Source organism: Macrobrachium nipponense, chromosome 1 (assembly GCF_015104395.2).
Source record: "Macrobrachium nipponense isolate FS-2020 chromosome 1, ASM1510439v2, whole genome shotgun sequence".
Taxonomy (NCBI): domain Eukaryota; kingdom Metazoa; phylum Arthropoda; class Malacostraca; order Decapoda; family Palaemonidae; genus Macrobrachium; species Macrobrachium nipponense.
The window spans coordinates 140,794,148-140,809,227 of record NC_087200.1 but is presented as its reverse complement, the minus strand read 5'-3'; the positions used below and the strand labels follow the sequence as shown (position 1 = coordinate 140,809,227).

General features: G+C 40.1%; 1 protein-coding gene across 2 annotated transcripts in view; it reads left to right on the top strand.

Moving 5' to 3' along the window:
• Positions 1-13,149, top strand: part of LOC135219690 (protein-L-isoaspartate O-methyltransferase domain-containing protein 1-like) — a 221,826-nt gene extending 208,677 nt beyond the window's left edge. For both annotated transcript variants that reach the window (XM_064256650.1, XM_064256649.1), the window contains exon 6: positions 11,154-13,149. In XM_064256650.1, coding sequence (XP_064112720.1) covers positions 11,154-12,250 — 1,097 coding nt within the window. In that variant the 3' untranslated portion in view covers positions 12,251-13,149. The remainder of the gene's footprint in view (positions 1-11,153) is intronic.
• Positions 13,150-15,080: the final 1,931 nt, after the last annotated feature.

The window sequence follows — 15,080 nt, the reverse complement described above, 5'->3', positions numbered from 1 at the left end:
GGAGTGCAATAATTCTCTCTCGCTCAGTGGTGTATGATAAATGACACATTGACATTCGATTCTCACACACATCACGACATAGAAAATGGTTCACACTGTTAGGTTTTTTTTTTTTTTTTATCTTTGATAGCATTTTGTGAGTTTCCAATGTTTTCTGTAAAATTTAACAAATGGAATTGTTCAATTACCTTCAACTAAATATTGAAGTTGTAATGTAAGGACTATGTTTATGCAATACTACCAGTGATAGGTGTCTCCTATCTACTTCGTAATGTATGTCAATAGTTGTGATATGACGTTTTTTATCGGTTCGTTTCATGCACATCAATTTTGCTATATGGAAAATAGTTTTATGCAGTATTATAACATGATGTTTTAAAGATATCAGTGACTGTTTTTAATGTCATTACATAAGATTTCTTCCATCTTTAAAAAGGAAAATGGATTATAATAAGGTATGAATCATACGTCAGGCAGGTGTACGAAAACTTATGAAACTCTGCCACCACTTATTTGAGCGTGTGTGCCTAGCAGTGTTGGGTGAGTAATTTTCACGGTGTAGATAATATTTAAGGAAACCCACCCGTGAAGGTCTTGGTTTAGAAAGAAGGATCCTTTCTTTCCCTCTTACTGACGGATAAAACGTGGACAGTTTTGGAATTTATCTCTTTGCCTGTTGTTAAAGTTTTAGGAACCAGTGCCTGTTTGGACAATTTGGGGCTATTAAGTAAGCTGTTTTATAGTAGGTTAGGCGTTTGCTCCACACCTTCGAAATATGGAACAATGGAGGAAAAGGGTATAGCATCTTCCATATGTTCCAGTTTTGTAGGAAGGCATCTCTTGCTGTTGCTTGCCTGGCAGGTTGTGATTCTCATATATGGCGAACTGGTCCACTTCCATTTGTGTAAGCATGTTGGCTATTTTCTGAAAAAGAGTGGTAGTCTAACTCCACTGTGTTGAGGCTGTTGTTTTCCTTGATAGGGATTCTACTATTACATTCAGGGACCTCAGCCCATTTAAAATTAATGCTGTCCGCCCAAAGAGAAGACTTCAATTGCATGTGGTGTCACTGAAATAGACCCCCAACTATACCATTCCTATTGGTATCTGCCTTTGATAGCCGTTCCATTTGTTGCTTTTCTTTTTCCTATAAGAGGATCTTTGGACCTTGTGAAAAAGATTTTCTTGCTGTTGTTATCCTTTTGTGGCATCGTCCCTTCTGAATACCTGCCAGTTTCACATGAGTGACTTACCAAACAACTACATTAGCTGTAAGCTTTCTTACTTTGCAGTTGAAAATTCAAATTTCCTGGCGGTGGCGCTGCCATCTTTTGTGTAGGTAATACAGGTCCCGCCCACTTTCGGGAATACCCTGTACTGCTGAGCTAACTATTGACAATTCGTTTTCTCCCAGCCACAGAGTAACACCTGTGGTTATTTGTTGCAGTCGACTTTCATTGCCATATTGGATTGTATCTTTTGGGTGATGTAATATTTCTTGGTTGGTTTTTGCTAAGATGTCGCCTTATTGTCGGATGCTAGTTCATCATCAGTTGGGTTTTGCAACAGTGGCTGCAAAACTAGATTAGCTAAACTATGTTATGATCCGCACTCCAAATGTGTTAAGTGTAGGGGTCAGTGCTGTAGCAAGGGTTTAACTTGTGAGGCGTGCCGTAGTTTAGATGAACAAGGTTGGAAGACTTTTCAAGCTCATTTGGATAAAATGGACAAAGATAGGAAGAGGAAAGTAGCTCTTAGAGCTGGTAGTAAAACTAGAGTAGAGATAACTCCTGTGCCTTTAGAGGTAAGCAAACCGTCCCTATCTTCTCCACTTATGTCTAATATCTCACCTATTGATAGTCCTCCAACTTCAGTACCAATCACTCCAGTCCAGGTATCCCATTTTCCAATCCCAACACCATTTCCATGTCAGAGTCCAAAATGGACAAGAAATTTGAGTTTTTGGCAAAATCCGTAATGGATTTAGGGATGTCTTTTTGTGCGTTTTTAGAGAATTCAAGTGAAAAGGTTAGTGTTGGGCCAAGTGTCAGTGCCGTGTCTGAGAAGGCAGCTGTCCGTCCCCCCATTTCTCCTAGACAAAGGTCACTGTCCCGCACCCTAGCATCCAGGAGAAGACATGCTGGAGGTTGAAGGGAGACTGAGGGGGGGTTTGCCCACGGTCAGTTGCCAACTCCGTTGACGTGGTTGACTTGCGAGTGTCTTAAGAAGCGCCACTGGAAAGGTGTAGATGTTAGTGACGTGCAGTTTTCGTCTGATTCAGAAGTGCAGCTGCCTGTGTCGAGGTGACAGGTGTGGAGTGATTTAGTGTCGCGTACATTGAAGAGACATGCCTCAGGTGCGAGAGGTATGTCTCCTCCTATTAAGAAATCCAATGAGCACTGGAGCCCACAACCTTCCTGCAGTTTCGCTCCGAACCAGATTTTCCGGAAGTTCGTCAGTCCTCTCCGGATATTTTAGCTTCGGATGAAGTTAGATGCTCACGTGCGGTCCAGTGCTCACGTGCTTGCGATGTTGACTCTCCTCATCGTGTATTGATAGGAGTTTCGACTCGTTCGCCTCCTACGACTCGTGTTGTTTTGATTCCTAGTCAATCGTTTTCGAAGAAGAGCCGTACGACAGCCACAACTTCGACTTCGATCTAGGATGATTCAAAGACCAAACCTTTGATAGAGGATTCTTCATTGGGCCCTTTTAGACATCAGCTTCAAGAATTAATGTTCTTTTAGAAGAAAGCAAGGAACCAGACTGAAGAAGATGGAGTGTCTTCCGTCCTGTCGGAAGAGGAAACACAGGACCAAGAATGGAAAGCTTCTTCAGCTTATTCTAGTCTATTAGGGTTTCTTTTACTGACTTATCCGGACTGTTTTGAGCCAGCTTCGCCTTCTTCTCCTCCGTCGATGTTCATGAAGGATATGAGATCAGCTCCTTTGGGTTAACCGAGACCAGTTCTCTCTCAGTCCTTGAAGAAAGCCCTGAGGGAAGCAGAAGAATGGCTTGCAAAGAAGAGGGAGTCGGGCAAGGCTTCCTTCACCTACCCTCCGTCGAAGCTACAGAATAAAACCTACAGGTCTTATGTGACGTGAGAAGTTCCTTCCTTGGAAGTAACTGCCCCCTCCCAAGGAGGCTTCTCCAGCCTTATAGACTTGCACAGAAGAGCAGCGTTCTCGGCTGTAAAAGTGTTTTCTCCTCATCCGAGTTGGATCACCTGGTGAAGAACTTATACAAAGTGATCGAGGTCTTCAGTTTTCTGGATTGGGCAATAGCAGCGCTAGCCAAAAAAATAGATTGCCAATCTCTAGATGATGAATTTTTCTGCAGACTGGCTCAATGTTTTCTCCTGTGCGGACAGGACAGTGAGATATGGTTCAGAGGAATTGGCCTCTCTCTTTACTATGGGAGTACTCAAGAGGAAAGAATGGTGGTGCTCTTTCACATCTTGAGGAGTAACCACGAACCAAAAGTCGGCATTGTTGTCCTCCCCCTTGAGTAAGTCTCACCTGTTCCTGGAAGAAACCATTCAGCAGGTACTGTCAGACTTCCCAGTCAGCGAGAAGGCCTAAGAAACCTCCAACTACGGGAGCTAAACCTTCCTCTCTACAAAAGCACCCCTTTTGAGGAGGCAAGTTGAGGTGGCAGCAGAGACCAAGGACTAACCTACACTCAACTTCAAAGTCCACCAAGAAACCTCCCTTTAAAACAGTTGAGAAATGAGCGAGAGGTCCTTCTCACACCCGTGGGGCCGAGACTCCACTACTGCTGGGAAGAATGGAGTTGGAGAGGAGCGGAACAGTAGGGAGTGCAGGTGCTTTGAGAGGGATATGTGATCCCATTTATGCAAGATCCACCACTGTCAAATACACCCATCTGTTTGACATCATACTCGACAGGGTCAACAAGAGCTTTAGCCAAAGAAGTAGAAGTGCTCATCAGCAAAGAAACCATAGAGGAGGTATCAGACAAGAACTCCCTGGGATTCTACAACAGGCTTTTTGTAGTCCCCAAGGCATCAGGGGGATGAAGACCCGTGTTTGACGTAAGCGCTTTTAACCTCTTCGTACTGAAGATGAAATTCCGAATGGGAACCAGTTGATCGGTGATGTCGGCCCTCCAACCGGGCGACTGGATTGTGTCTCTTGACATGAAGGATGCACACTTTCATGTCCCCATCCATCAGAACTCCAGGAAGTTTCTGAGACTCATCTTCAAGATCTTCCAGTCCAGAGCCCTCTGCTTCGGACTGTCAACTGCCCCACAAGTATTTACTCGGATTCTCGCTCCCCTAGGAAAATGGCTGCATTTGATGGGGATCAATACAGCATTTTACTTAGACGACTGGCTCCTGAGAGCCAGATCCAGTCGTCAGTGTGTGAAGGACTTGGAGAAGACACTTACTTTGATGCAACAATTGGTTATTCTTATAAACACACAGAGAAGTCCCAATTGATTCCAACTCAGAGGATTCTCTTTTTAGGGATGATACTGAACTCTCTTGCTTTTGGGGGTTTTCTCTCCCCGAAGAGGATAGAGTCCTGTTTGGCAACAGTCCAACAATTTCTTGTTTGCCCGTCTTGCTCAGCCCTAGAATGGATGAGCCTCCTCGGGACCCATGCTTCAGTGGAGAGTTTTGTCAGGTTAGGACGTCTATACATGAGGTCTCCAGTTCTTCCTGAAAGCAAATTGGTCTCGGAAGATGCAACCAGACTCGCTAGTCTTCCCTTTGTCAGAAGAAATAAAAGTGGGTCTTCGTTGGTGGCAGTCGAGGGAAAGATTACAATAAGGACTTTCCTTAGACGTGTCGAACCCAGACCTACAGTTTTTCTCAGATGCCTCAGACAGTGAATGGGGAGCCTTTCTAAGAGACAGGAAAGTATTCAGTGTGAACAGAACAAGAAAAGACCTTATACATAAATGTGAAAGAATGAAAAGCGATCCTCTTAGGACTACAAACGTTAGCCCCACTAGTCACTGGAAGGAAGATAGCGATATATACAGACAACACCACAGTGTTGTCATACGTACGGAAGCAAGGAGGGACCCGCTCGTTCTTTCTCAACAGAGTAGCCAAAGGTCTCCTCATCTGGGTGAACGAGAAGAGGATCGCTCTTTTTCCGAGATTCATACAAGGTAAAATGAATGTTATAGCAGATGAACTGAGTCATGTGAATCAGGTTTTACTGATAGAATGGACTCTGAATGAGAGAGCGTGTAAGGAGCTCTGGAAACTATGAAGAAGACCATCAATAGACCTGTTCGCCACATCAAGGAACAATCGCCTCCCTATTTTCTGTTCTCTGATTCCAGAACCGCTAGTGTGGAGAACAAATGCAATGCTGCTAGATTGGACAGGACTAGACGTTTATGCTTTGCCTCCCTTTGGGATGATAAGAGAAGTATTGAACAAACTTCACTCACACCAGAATGTGATGATGACCCTATTGGCTCCATTCTAGCTGAGGAAAGAATAGTTCCTGGACCATCTCAATCTGCTAGTGGACTTCTCCAGACTACTTCCACAAAGTCCACAAACCCCATTCCAAGTGTTATCACCAAGGATTGTCCACTCTGGCCCTGACAGGATTCAGACTGTCAGGAACCTTGTCAGAGCAAAAGGTTATTCTCAAAGGGCATCAGGAGCTCTTCTGCCAAGCTCTACCAGTCTTAAGTGGAGAGTCTTTAGGTCATGGTGCAAACGTCATAGCATCTCTTCTTCTGAAACGTCTATAACGGAAATTGCGGATTTTATGTTATTTCTGAGGGACTCCAGGAAGTTGGCCACATTGACTATTAAAGGATATAGGGCCATGCTTGCATCGGTCTTTAAGCATAGAGGCCTCAGCATCTTGTCAAATTAGGACATCAGCGACCTGATCAGATCCTTTAGCTCTTCCAAAATATTCAAGCCCAACGAAGTGGAATGTAATTTGGATGTAGTTTTAAAGATGCTCTCTGCTCCCCAATTCATACCATTGAATTCGGCAACCTTAGGAGATGTAACTAGGAAGGCACTATTCCTAGTTGCCTTAGCCACAGCGGGAAGAGTAAGCGAGTTGCAAGCGATGAGTAAGGAAGTTGGTTTTGCCCAGGGCATTGCAGTTTGTTCATATATAACAGTTCCTTGCTAAGAACGAGGATCCTTCGAATCCTTGGCCCCATTCTTTCAGGATAAAGAACTTAACGGTCGTAGTAGGAGCAGAAGACGAGGAACGTACTTTGTGTCCGGTCAGAGCCATCAGACACTACCTGATTAGGACAGAAATTTTAAGATGAGAATCAAACCGACTCTGGTGCTTGGTGAGAGACCCTTCTCGTCCTCTTTCAAAGAATGCAATGTCGTTCTTCCAGATGAGTTTGATTCGAGAAGCTCATGTCCAAACTCAAGAACAAACTCTTCGTGTGCTGAAAGTGAAGACACACGAGATTCGTGCTGTAGCAATGTCCTTGGCTTTCAGACTAAATATATCTCTATCCTCCATTATGCAAACAACATTCTGGAGGTCAAAATCGGTGTTTGCATCGCACTATTTGAAGGCGGTAGAAACTACTTTAGAAAACTTTTAAATTGGGACTGTTGTCCGCAGCAGGAATGGTGTTTGGAAAGGAAGCATAGGGGGACCCGGTTTTTTTCCTCTACTACCTCCTCGCCTTGGATTAAGGTGGTTGAGTTTTTGGGAAGGCTCGGGGTGTACCTGAAGTACCTGCCAATTTTATGTATGGTTAAGGGTATCATATGGTTTTTAGTGTAGTTGATGGTGGCATGTTGTTTTATCTGGTCTTTGCCCAGGGCAAGGGCAAAATTATTTAATTTTTTGTCAATCATCGGTGTACTTCCATGGTTGCAAAATCCCACCATTAGTAGGGACGGCCCTGGCCATTACTGCCATGTCTCCTACATGTGATGAGAGCGCCGACCAGAGGCAGTATCCACCTGCAGCTGCTCTCTCACAAGGTAAAGGTACTGCAAACATTATATTTAATGTGAACACGATTGGTTTTTTTTTTTTATAAAGTTGTCCATATACCCACCTTCCATATGATGTGGATTCAGCAAATGTAATTGTTTGGTAAGTCACTTATGTGGAAATGATATTTTTATAATAAAATAAGGTTTCACATATACTTACCAAACAATTACATAATCAGAGCCCTCCCTCCTCCCCACAAATGGACATTGTGGCTCAATGAATTGACAATAATTAGCTTAGTAGTACCATGTGTTCCCGAAAGTGGGCGGGACCTGTATCACCTACATGAAAGATGGCAGCGCTGCCAGGAAATTTGAATTATGAATGCCAGGTAAGAAAGCTTACAGCTAATGTAATTGTTTGGTAAATATATGTGAAACCTTATTTTATTATAAATATATAATTTTTTTTTTTTGAGGGGAAAACCTTAGGGTGGTTGAAGGCTTAACTTTTTAAGCAAGCCTTTTTGGGTTGGGTAAGGGGAAGTTTTGGGGTTTTGTTTCCTAAATTCCCCCTTTTCCCTAAAGGGAGTCCAGGCAGTCCACAGTTATCAGCGGGGGTTCCATTCTCGGTGGGATGTTGATAAGCGAAAACTGCCAATAACCGAAACTCTGTGATTTATGGTGCCATAACTCTATTATTGGCACCTATGGTGCTGATAACCAAAACTCGGCTTGTTATGGCACCATAAATCACTGTCTTTTAAGTGCCATAAAACTGGATCGCCATTAACCGAGACCGCCAATAACCAGGATCTGGTTTTATGGCGCTTGTCTAGCAAATCTGTGATTTATGGCACCATAATGCGCCAAGTTCCAGTTATCGGAGCCATAAGGCTCCATCCAGATATTGGCACCATTAACCGGTTACCAATGCCATAAGTGCCATAAATCACAGTGTTTCGGTTAACGGCAGTTTTTGCTTGTCAGCACTCTGCTGAGAATGGAACCCCCACCAGTAACTGGGGACTGCCTGTACTCTTGTACAATTCTGTTGACAGGCTTACATGTTTAGTTTTTAACAACAACAGACTCCCCAAACAGGTCCTTAACAGAAAGGGTTATTAGTTAGAGCCCTCCAATGTTTCCACTCGCACTTTTATGTGCCTCTCTAAAAAGTCATAGAATGTTTATGCATCTAACCAAGGATTATCAGTATCATCAGGGATAAGCACAGGCAGCCCCTGGTTACTGTTGGTATCAGTTACCGGTATTGGGGTTTATGGCACTTTTTCAATTTATTCATAACTGGGTTTTACTCTCCGTTGTCTGGTTATCGGTGGCTTAGGCTAAGTGCCAAGACAGTCTTATGAAATGCGAATATGCATTTTATTTGAAGTGTTTTTAAGTTGAAATATGACTTAAGTATGTCTTGTTGGGAACTAGATTTAGTAATTTTTTTCATTAATAGATAGCGCCATTGTCTGGTTATTGGTGGCTAGGCCTAAGTGCTGAGAGACCCTCATGAAATACAAACATAATGAATTTGCATCTTTTCCTTGGCTCTTTTAAAGTTATGCTTTACTTCACTGTATCCAATAATACTGTATGTAGTCTCATTACTATAGTATTATGAAATACAAACAAAGTGATCAATGTTTTGGTTTGGAAAAATCAGCTGAAAGTGGAGGTAAGATTATTTTGCTGTATTTAAATCAATTCAGAGCAATTTTCTTGCTTCTATTTAGCATAAGTTAATCTCTAGAAACTCTATTCATTATGTGAAGTGTTTTTAAGTTGAAATATGACTTATATACATCTTGTTTTGAACTAGATCAAGTTAATTTTTTCATTAATAGATGGTGATGATGTTGGCCTGGAAAACAAGATTGTTCAGTATGCCAATGCTGTAACACTTGTGTGTGTAGTAAAGTCTCCAGTTATGAGAAATGAAGCTGCCCTCAGCCTCAGTTGAGTCATGGACCGGATCGGTGAATGGTGTAGTTGTTGGGGTGTAAGGCTGAACTCACGTAAATGAAAGCTATTAATTAGCAGATCTCGTACCATTTTTCCACCCACCCTCCCCTTCAGGCGGATGAGACTTTACTGAACGAGTCTTTAGCTTTAATTACTGTAGGTGTAAATTGAAACATCTAATGAAAGTTTCAGTATATGCTGAACAAAAGTTATTGTTTGTAAGGTCTCATATATATTATAAAATCGGTGCAACCCGTTTTAGGTCGTTTGTCCTTTCTTTACTAGAATGCTGTTCTCTGGGATGGATGTCTGCTTCTGCCAGAGATTAGCTTTTAGATAGTTGTTCATTGGTGGTAAGGTTCTGTTTCCTAATATTAGCAATTATGACTTGGACCATTCATGGATGGTCTCTTGTTCTTCACTTTTTTTGTAAATTGTATTTTTTAATAGAGATCTTTCACATCCACAATTTTACTGATCCCCATTTCTTGCCGAGAGCAGCATCAATATGCAGTAAATGTGCCATGCTGTCGAACCTCTCAAGTTTCAGAGGTCCTTTATTCCTTACACTGTTGGACTGTGGAACAGCCTCCTAAAGGATATCATACAGTTGGAATTTTAGAAGTTCAAGCGAAGATGCCTTCTGTTACTTCTTTCAAATGAACATTTTCTTTGGAAGCTTAAATTTAAAGTACTTAATTTATTTATTAATTTGTTAATCTGTTTTTCTAATAACTGGTCTACTCTGTATTTTCCATTACCTTCTGTTACTTCTTTCAAATGAACATTTTCTTTGGGAGCTTGAATTTCAAGTCCAGGGCCCCTGTGGGCTTGTTCCAAATGAATAGGCGTCATCTAATGAATAATAATAATGATAGTGTTAAGGCCTGTCCATCCTAGGAAACATTGTTTGCAAACAATGTTTCCTGTCAAGACCTCAGTTGTCAGGATGCTTGTCGGTTTTTAGAAAAAGGAGCATGTCACGCTGACTTGCTTCTGGCATACATACATACATACATGTATGTATGTATGTAAACAAAGGTTTTATGCCACGAAGGAAAAAAATGAAAAAGCGAGATAGCCGAGTACTTTTGGTCCTATTCGGACCATTTACTGTGGCTCAGTAAAGGGTCCAAATAGGAACGAAAGTACTCGGCTATCTCGCTTTTTCATTTTTTTCCTTTGTGGCAAAAAAACCTTTATTTATACATAGCCTCACGTTTTATATACTTCGTGATCAAGTTATTCATATATATATATACTGTATATATATATATATATATATATATATATATATATATATATATATATATATATATATATATATATATATATATATATATATATATATATATATATAGAGAGAGAGAGAGAGAGAGAGAGAGAGAGAGAGAGAGAGAGAGAGAGAGAGAGAGAGAGAGATATATATATATATATATATATATATATATATATATATATATATATCTCTCTCTCTCTCTCTTCTCTCTCTCTCTCTCTCTCTCGTTCTCTCGGTCTCTTCTCTCTCTCTCTCTCTCTCTCTCCTCCTATCTCTCCTCTTCCATATAATCTATATATATATTAATTAATATTATAATAATATTAGGTATATAATATATATATTATCCTATCTATCTATCTCTCTATCTCTCTATCTATCTATCTTATATATATCCTATATATATACACACACACACACACACACACACACACACACACACACACACACACACACACACACAGGAACACTAAATTTTTCCATTCTGGATGGGAAACATATACGATAAAAAATGTTTTCAAACAGTTTGCAAACTTTGTTTCTAAACAATGTTTCCTATTGTGGACAGGCTTTTATGATGAAACCCTTTGTTGCTAATTCAAAGGAATTGTATTTTATATAAACCCATCAGTCACAAGCTACTTTCTCTTTCTTTGCTTGGAAAAGTGCTGAAGTGGAGTTACCACCAGTAAGCAGTACAGTGATGTGCAGTAACAGATATGTGGCTCTGGAGTGTATTTTGTGTAGTATATAGTGAGACTTTGATTTCCCATATCTATGGAAATGAGGCAATTTATGTACATATATGTAAATATATGTTAGTATGAAAAAACTTTTTTAATATAATTTCAACATTGATCATGCTCCTGTAGTTACCAATTATCGTATAAGAGGACTTTTTTATGTATATTAAAAAGAGCAGAATTATACTAATAAGAGCAGAATTTTTCTCATAATTTTTTATTTTTTCTTTAGCTGAAGTAGAACTTCTAGATCTTCAGGACATGTGCCGTCAAGAAGTACGCTCTATCTTGAGAGACAACATTAATTTTGAACACCCAGAGTTAGCCACTGCAGCAAACCGACCTGTCCAGAAGCCTCGCTCTCGCTGTAGGCAACAGTTTCCTGGTGTATTTGTTCCTTATATGCCAGTTCCTTTTTATGAATCTGAAGATGAAACTGGTTTGACGTCAGATGAGAACATGGAGGATACTAGAGAAAATTTGATAACATTTGGTTCTCCACGACATAATCAGTTAACAACAGTGATTGAATTTGCTCAAAGTCTAGCTGGACAAAGGTTACTTGAAAGAGAATTACAGAATATAAGACACCGGAATCAGCAAGATGATGACACTGCAAAGAAAGACGATGAGGAGGAGGAAGAGGAGGATGAGGACTCGCCAGATAGTGCTAGCTCAGATAGTGATGATGAAAAACAGGAAAGTGAAGTAGAAGGTGAAGGTAAGGGCAGCAAAGGACCTGATTTAAGTGTTCCTCTGCCTAGAATTTTCCTCAAGAAAGGAAAGGTAAGTAAGGAGCCACAAGAGATAAAGGAAGATCCTGCACCAAGTAATGGGGAAGCTACAACCTCAGCATCTACAGTGCCTCAGTCTGATCCTATACCAATGACTTCCACTCCAGTTATGCCAGTCAAGTCTAACAAGAAACGTGAAAAGTTCGACAGTGGTGTTGGTGATGAAATTGAGAATGGGAAAGGGCCAAGTTCTGAAGAATCTGATCAGGGTGAAGAAGGTGATGTTGAAATGGATTTAGATTCTACTGACTCAGATTTCTCAGATGGCTCACCCTCAAGACCCAGATTGAGGAATAGAACACGAAACAAAGTTTCTCGTCTTCTTGACCCAGATGATCCCGATTGCCTTTGTGGGGGACATTGCAGTGATTCATGGAAGGAGAGGAAAGATGAAGAAACAAAAGAGGATGGAGAAAGTCAAAGTAGTGCTTCACCACCATCCGAGACTTATTCAACATACATGAGAGAAAAGATTGGGCAGTTGCCACTTCCTCAGGCACTCAAGTTGTACCTGAATTATTATCGAGAATTGTAAGGGGTTTTGAAAGGGGATGACCTTACCTTCCCTTTAATTGTTTATATACTATCCTTAGGGCTTATTTTCTTACAGTATACAAATTTAGTCCTTGTTCGTAAATAGGAAATACATATACAGTAAATATATACAAATCTATATACATATAACATTTTCACATCCATTAAGGTGGTTGTGTGAATCATTAAGCCTAACTATTTATGCTTTAATTTAGGATAATAGGTTTTTGTATTTAGACTTGAACCATTAATATCTGTGATTGTTGATTGGTTATCAGTAATGATTGCTGTTAAACTTACAGTGAACCTCATCAGGAGGTAAAATTTTGAAAAGAAATTTATCGTTTCAGAACTTTTAATTCCATGTATTTAATAAGAGTACAAAATTGGTGGGTATTGAATTTTTATTCATTAAAAGAAATCATTATAATTACTTTGTAATATTTTCTTTAACTATCAAGTAGGTCTTGTAAGTTTTTTTTCTTTTTTTACCAGATTACATACTGAAACCAACATAGAGAAATGTGTAGATATAAATTTAAGTGATAGATGTGTTCTATTTGGCAAATAGAACCATGCAAGAGCTTTTATTTTGTGATAGTTTGCTTATCAAGGGGCATAAATACTCCATTAGTATGTATGGTGGGGATCAAAAGAAATTTTTGTAATTTTGTTGTTTTAGAATATTGCCAGTGTGTGTTCTATAGTTCTTGCAGCCTTGAAGCTAGTGTGACCAACTTAACAGTTTTCATTTTATATTTTCTTTTTGTGATGGAATGGAATTCCATTTTCAAGTTGACATTACAGTAATAGATTTATAAAACTGAGGACTGAAAGTGAGAACATTTTTTTTATTTTGTTTTGAACCATAAAATATAAAATAAAAAATATATATTTAAATTTTTCTGTTAAAATTTCCTAAAATGAGCTTACTACTTTGAATTATTTGTATTAGACAGTAGCAAAATTGTGGATGTGTACAAAAATTATCAGTTGACACATTTACAGGAAAGTATTTATTATTGCAAATCTTTTTTCTCTTTTGTACTAAAATTAATTGTCTTGTGTACATCAGTGCAAACCGAATTCAGTTTCAATCCTATCCACATGCTCTTACAGCACCCAATTCCTGACAAAAATAGATTATTTAGCCTTTGTTGTGGCAGGTCTGACACCAGGAATCTTCAGATAATGGCCACCAACAAAATTTTAAAGGATTTGGTTTGCTACTGATGCATTGACAGCCTATTGTTTTTATGCCTTTTTTATACAGTATACAAACCACTTCTGTAATGAGCCAAGGAAATATGTCTAACAATAGACAACCTCTGATTTTACTCATGTACATTTCTGGGCAGTTTAGACTAAAAATAGATATCAATTGAGAAAATAATCCTTTTTATGTAGAAATGATAATCTCCAACACATTGAGTTTTACATTACTCCATTTCTGGTTAAATTGAGTAAAACATTGCAAATCAGTTCCTGATGACAGTTTGAGCACTTTTCGATTCTGTCCTTTGGAGATTTTGTTAGTGACGATTCTGGAGATTTTGTTGGGCCAATCTTGCTGATTTTATTTCAGGGAAGTGGCTGCTCTTCTCTCTCTGGATGAAACACTTTCACTTCGTTCTAGCAAAGCTTTCAAGTTCCTTCCTCCTCCACTTTCATAGGCATAGACAGTTTTTATAACTCTTAGTTGTTCTGCAGCCAGGAGGGATCCTGAAATCATTTGGTTGGGACAGAGTCTTTCACTGGATCAATTTGGGGGGAGAGTACCACTTTTTAGTTTCCAAGAAGCAGCATCAATGGAGCCTTCCACAGCCTTAAAAGCAATTTCACGGCTCGACTTGTGGTCCACTGACATTGGCAAGATTTCTTCAGCTTTCACAAAGGATACTATGGAGTGTTTCTCCTCCTCTTGTCTTTTCTTTCCACTTCGGAGGTAAATCATTTCATTCCTGACCCACTTAACAGCTAGTGTGAACTGGTTGTTGAAGAGAAGGGACTCTGCACTTTCTTGGGTCTGTAAATACATCATTCCTGAGTAAGGAATGGGAATAACTTGGATTCTTCTTCCCAAAAGACCAGATTCATTAGATGAAACAGCCAGCACATCAGTGGCATGTCATTCTAGGTCACCTGTCGTCTTTGGAGAAACTCGTCCCTCTTGGCAGATTTCACCTTTGCTCGTTTCAGTGGAGGTTGAGGGATTTCTGGTCCCCAGCAAGGTATTATCTATTCTTCCATGTTCCTCTTTCACAAGAGGAGAGGCAACTTGGCATGGTGGCTGAACAACAGGAACCTGATCATAGGAATGCCCCTTCATGCTCCTCTTCCAGAGATTCCTCTCTTCTCAGAGGCCTCGACCAAAGTTTTGGGGGCTCACATGGAAGATCTGACTTCAGGAATGTGGAATCTAGAAGAGAAACAACTTAACATCAACATCCTGGAACTGAAGGCAGCTTGTTTAGCTGAAGGATTTTTATGATCAGGTAACAGGGCATTCCATGTCTTGATGTCCAATACTACGGTGATAGCTTACGTAAACAAAAAGGTTCTCTCTCTCCATCTTCATGATTTGACAGTTCATTACATCAGTGGGCAGTATATCACTTGATGGTTTGTCAGCCAGGTACGTTCCAAGCAAGAAGAACTTAGTGGCAAACAAGTCGAGTCATCAGTATTAAGCCTTGGGAACAAGAGTGATCATTACACCAAGAAGAGGAAAGACTGTTCTTTCTTTGGGGAAGGCCGATGGTGGACCTTTTTGCCACCCAATTCAACAGAAAACTGAAAGTAGTACAGCCGACCCCCGCCCGCCCATCCAT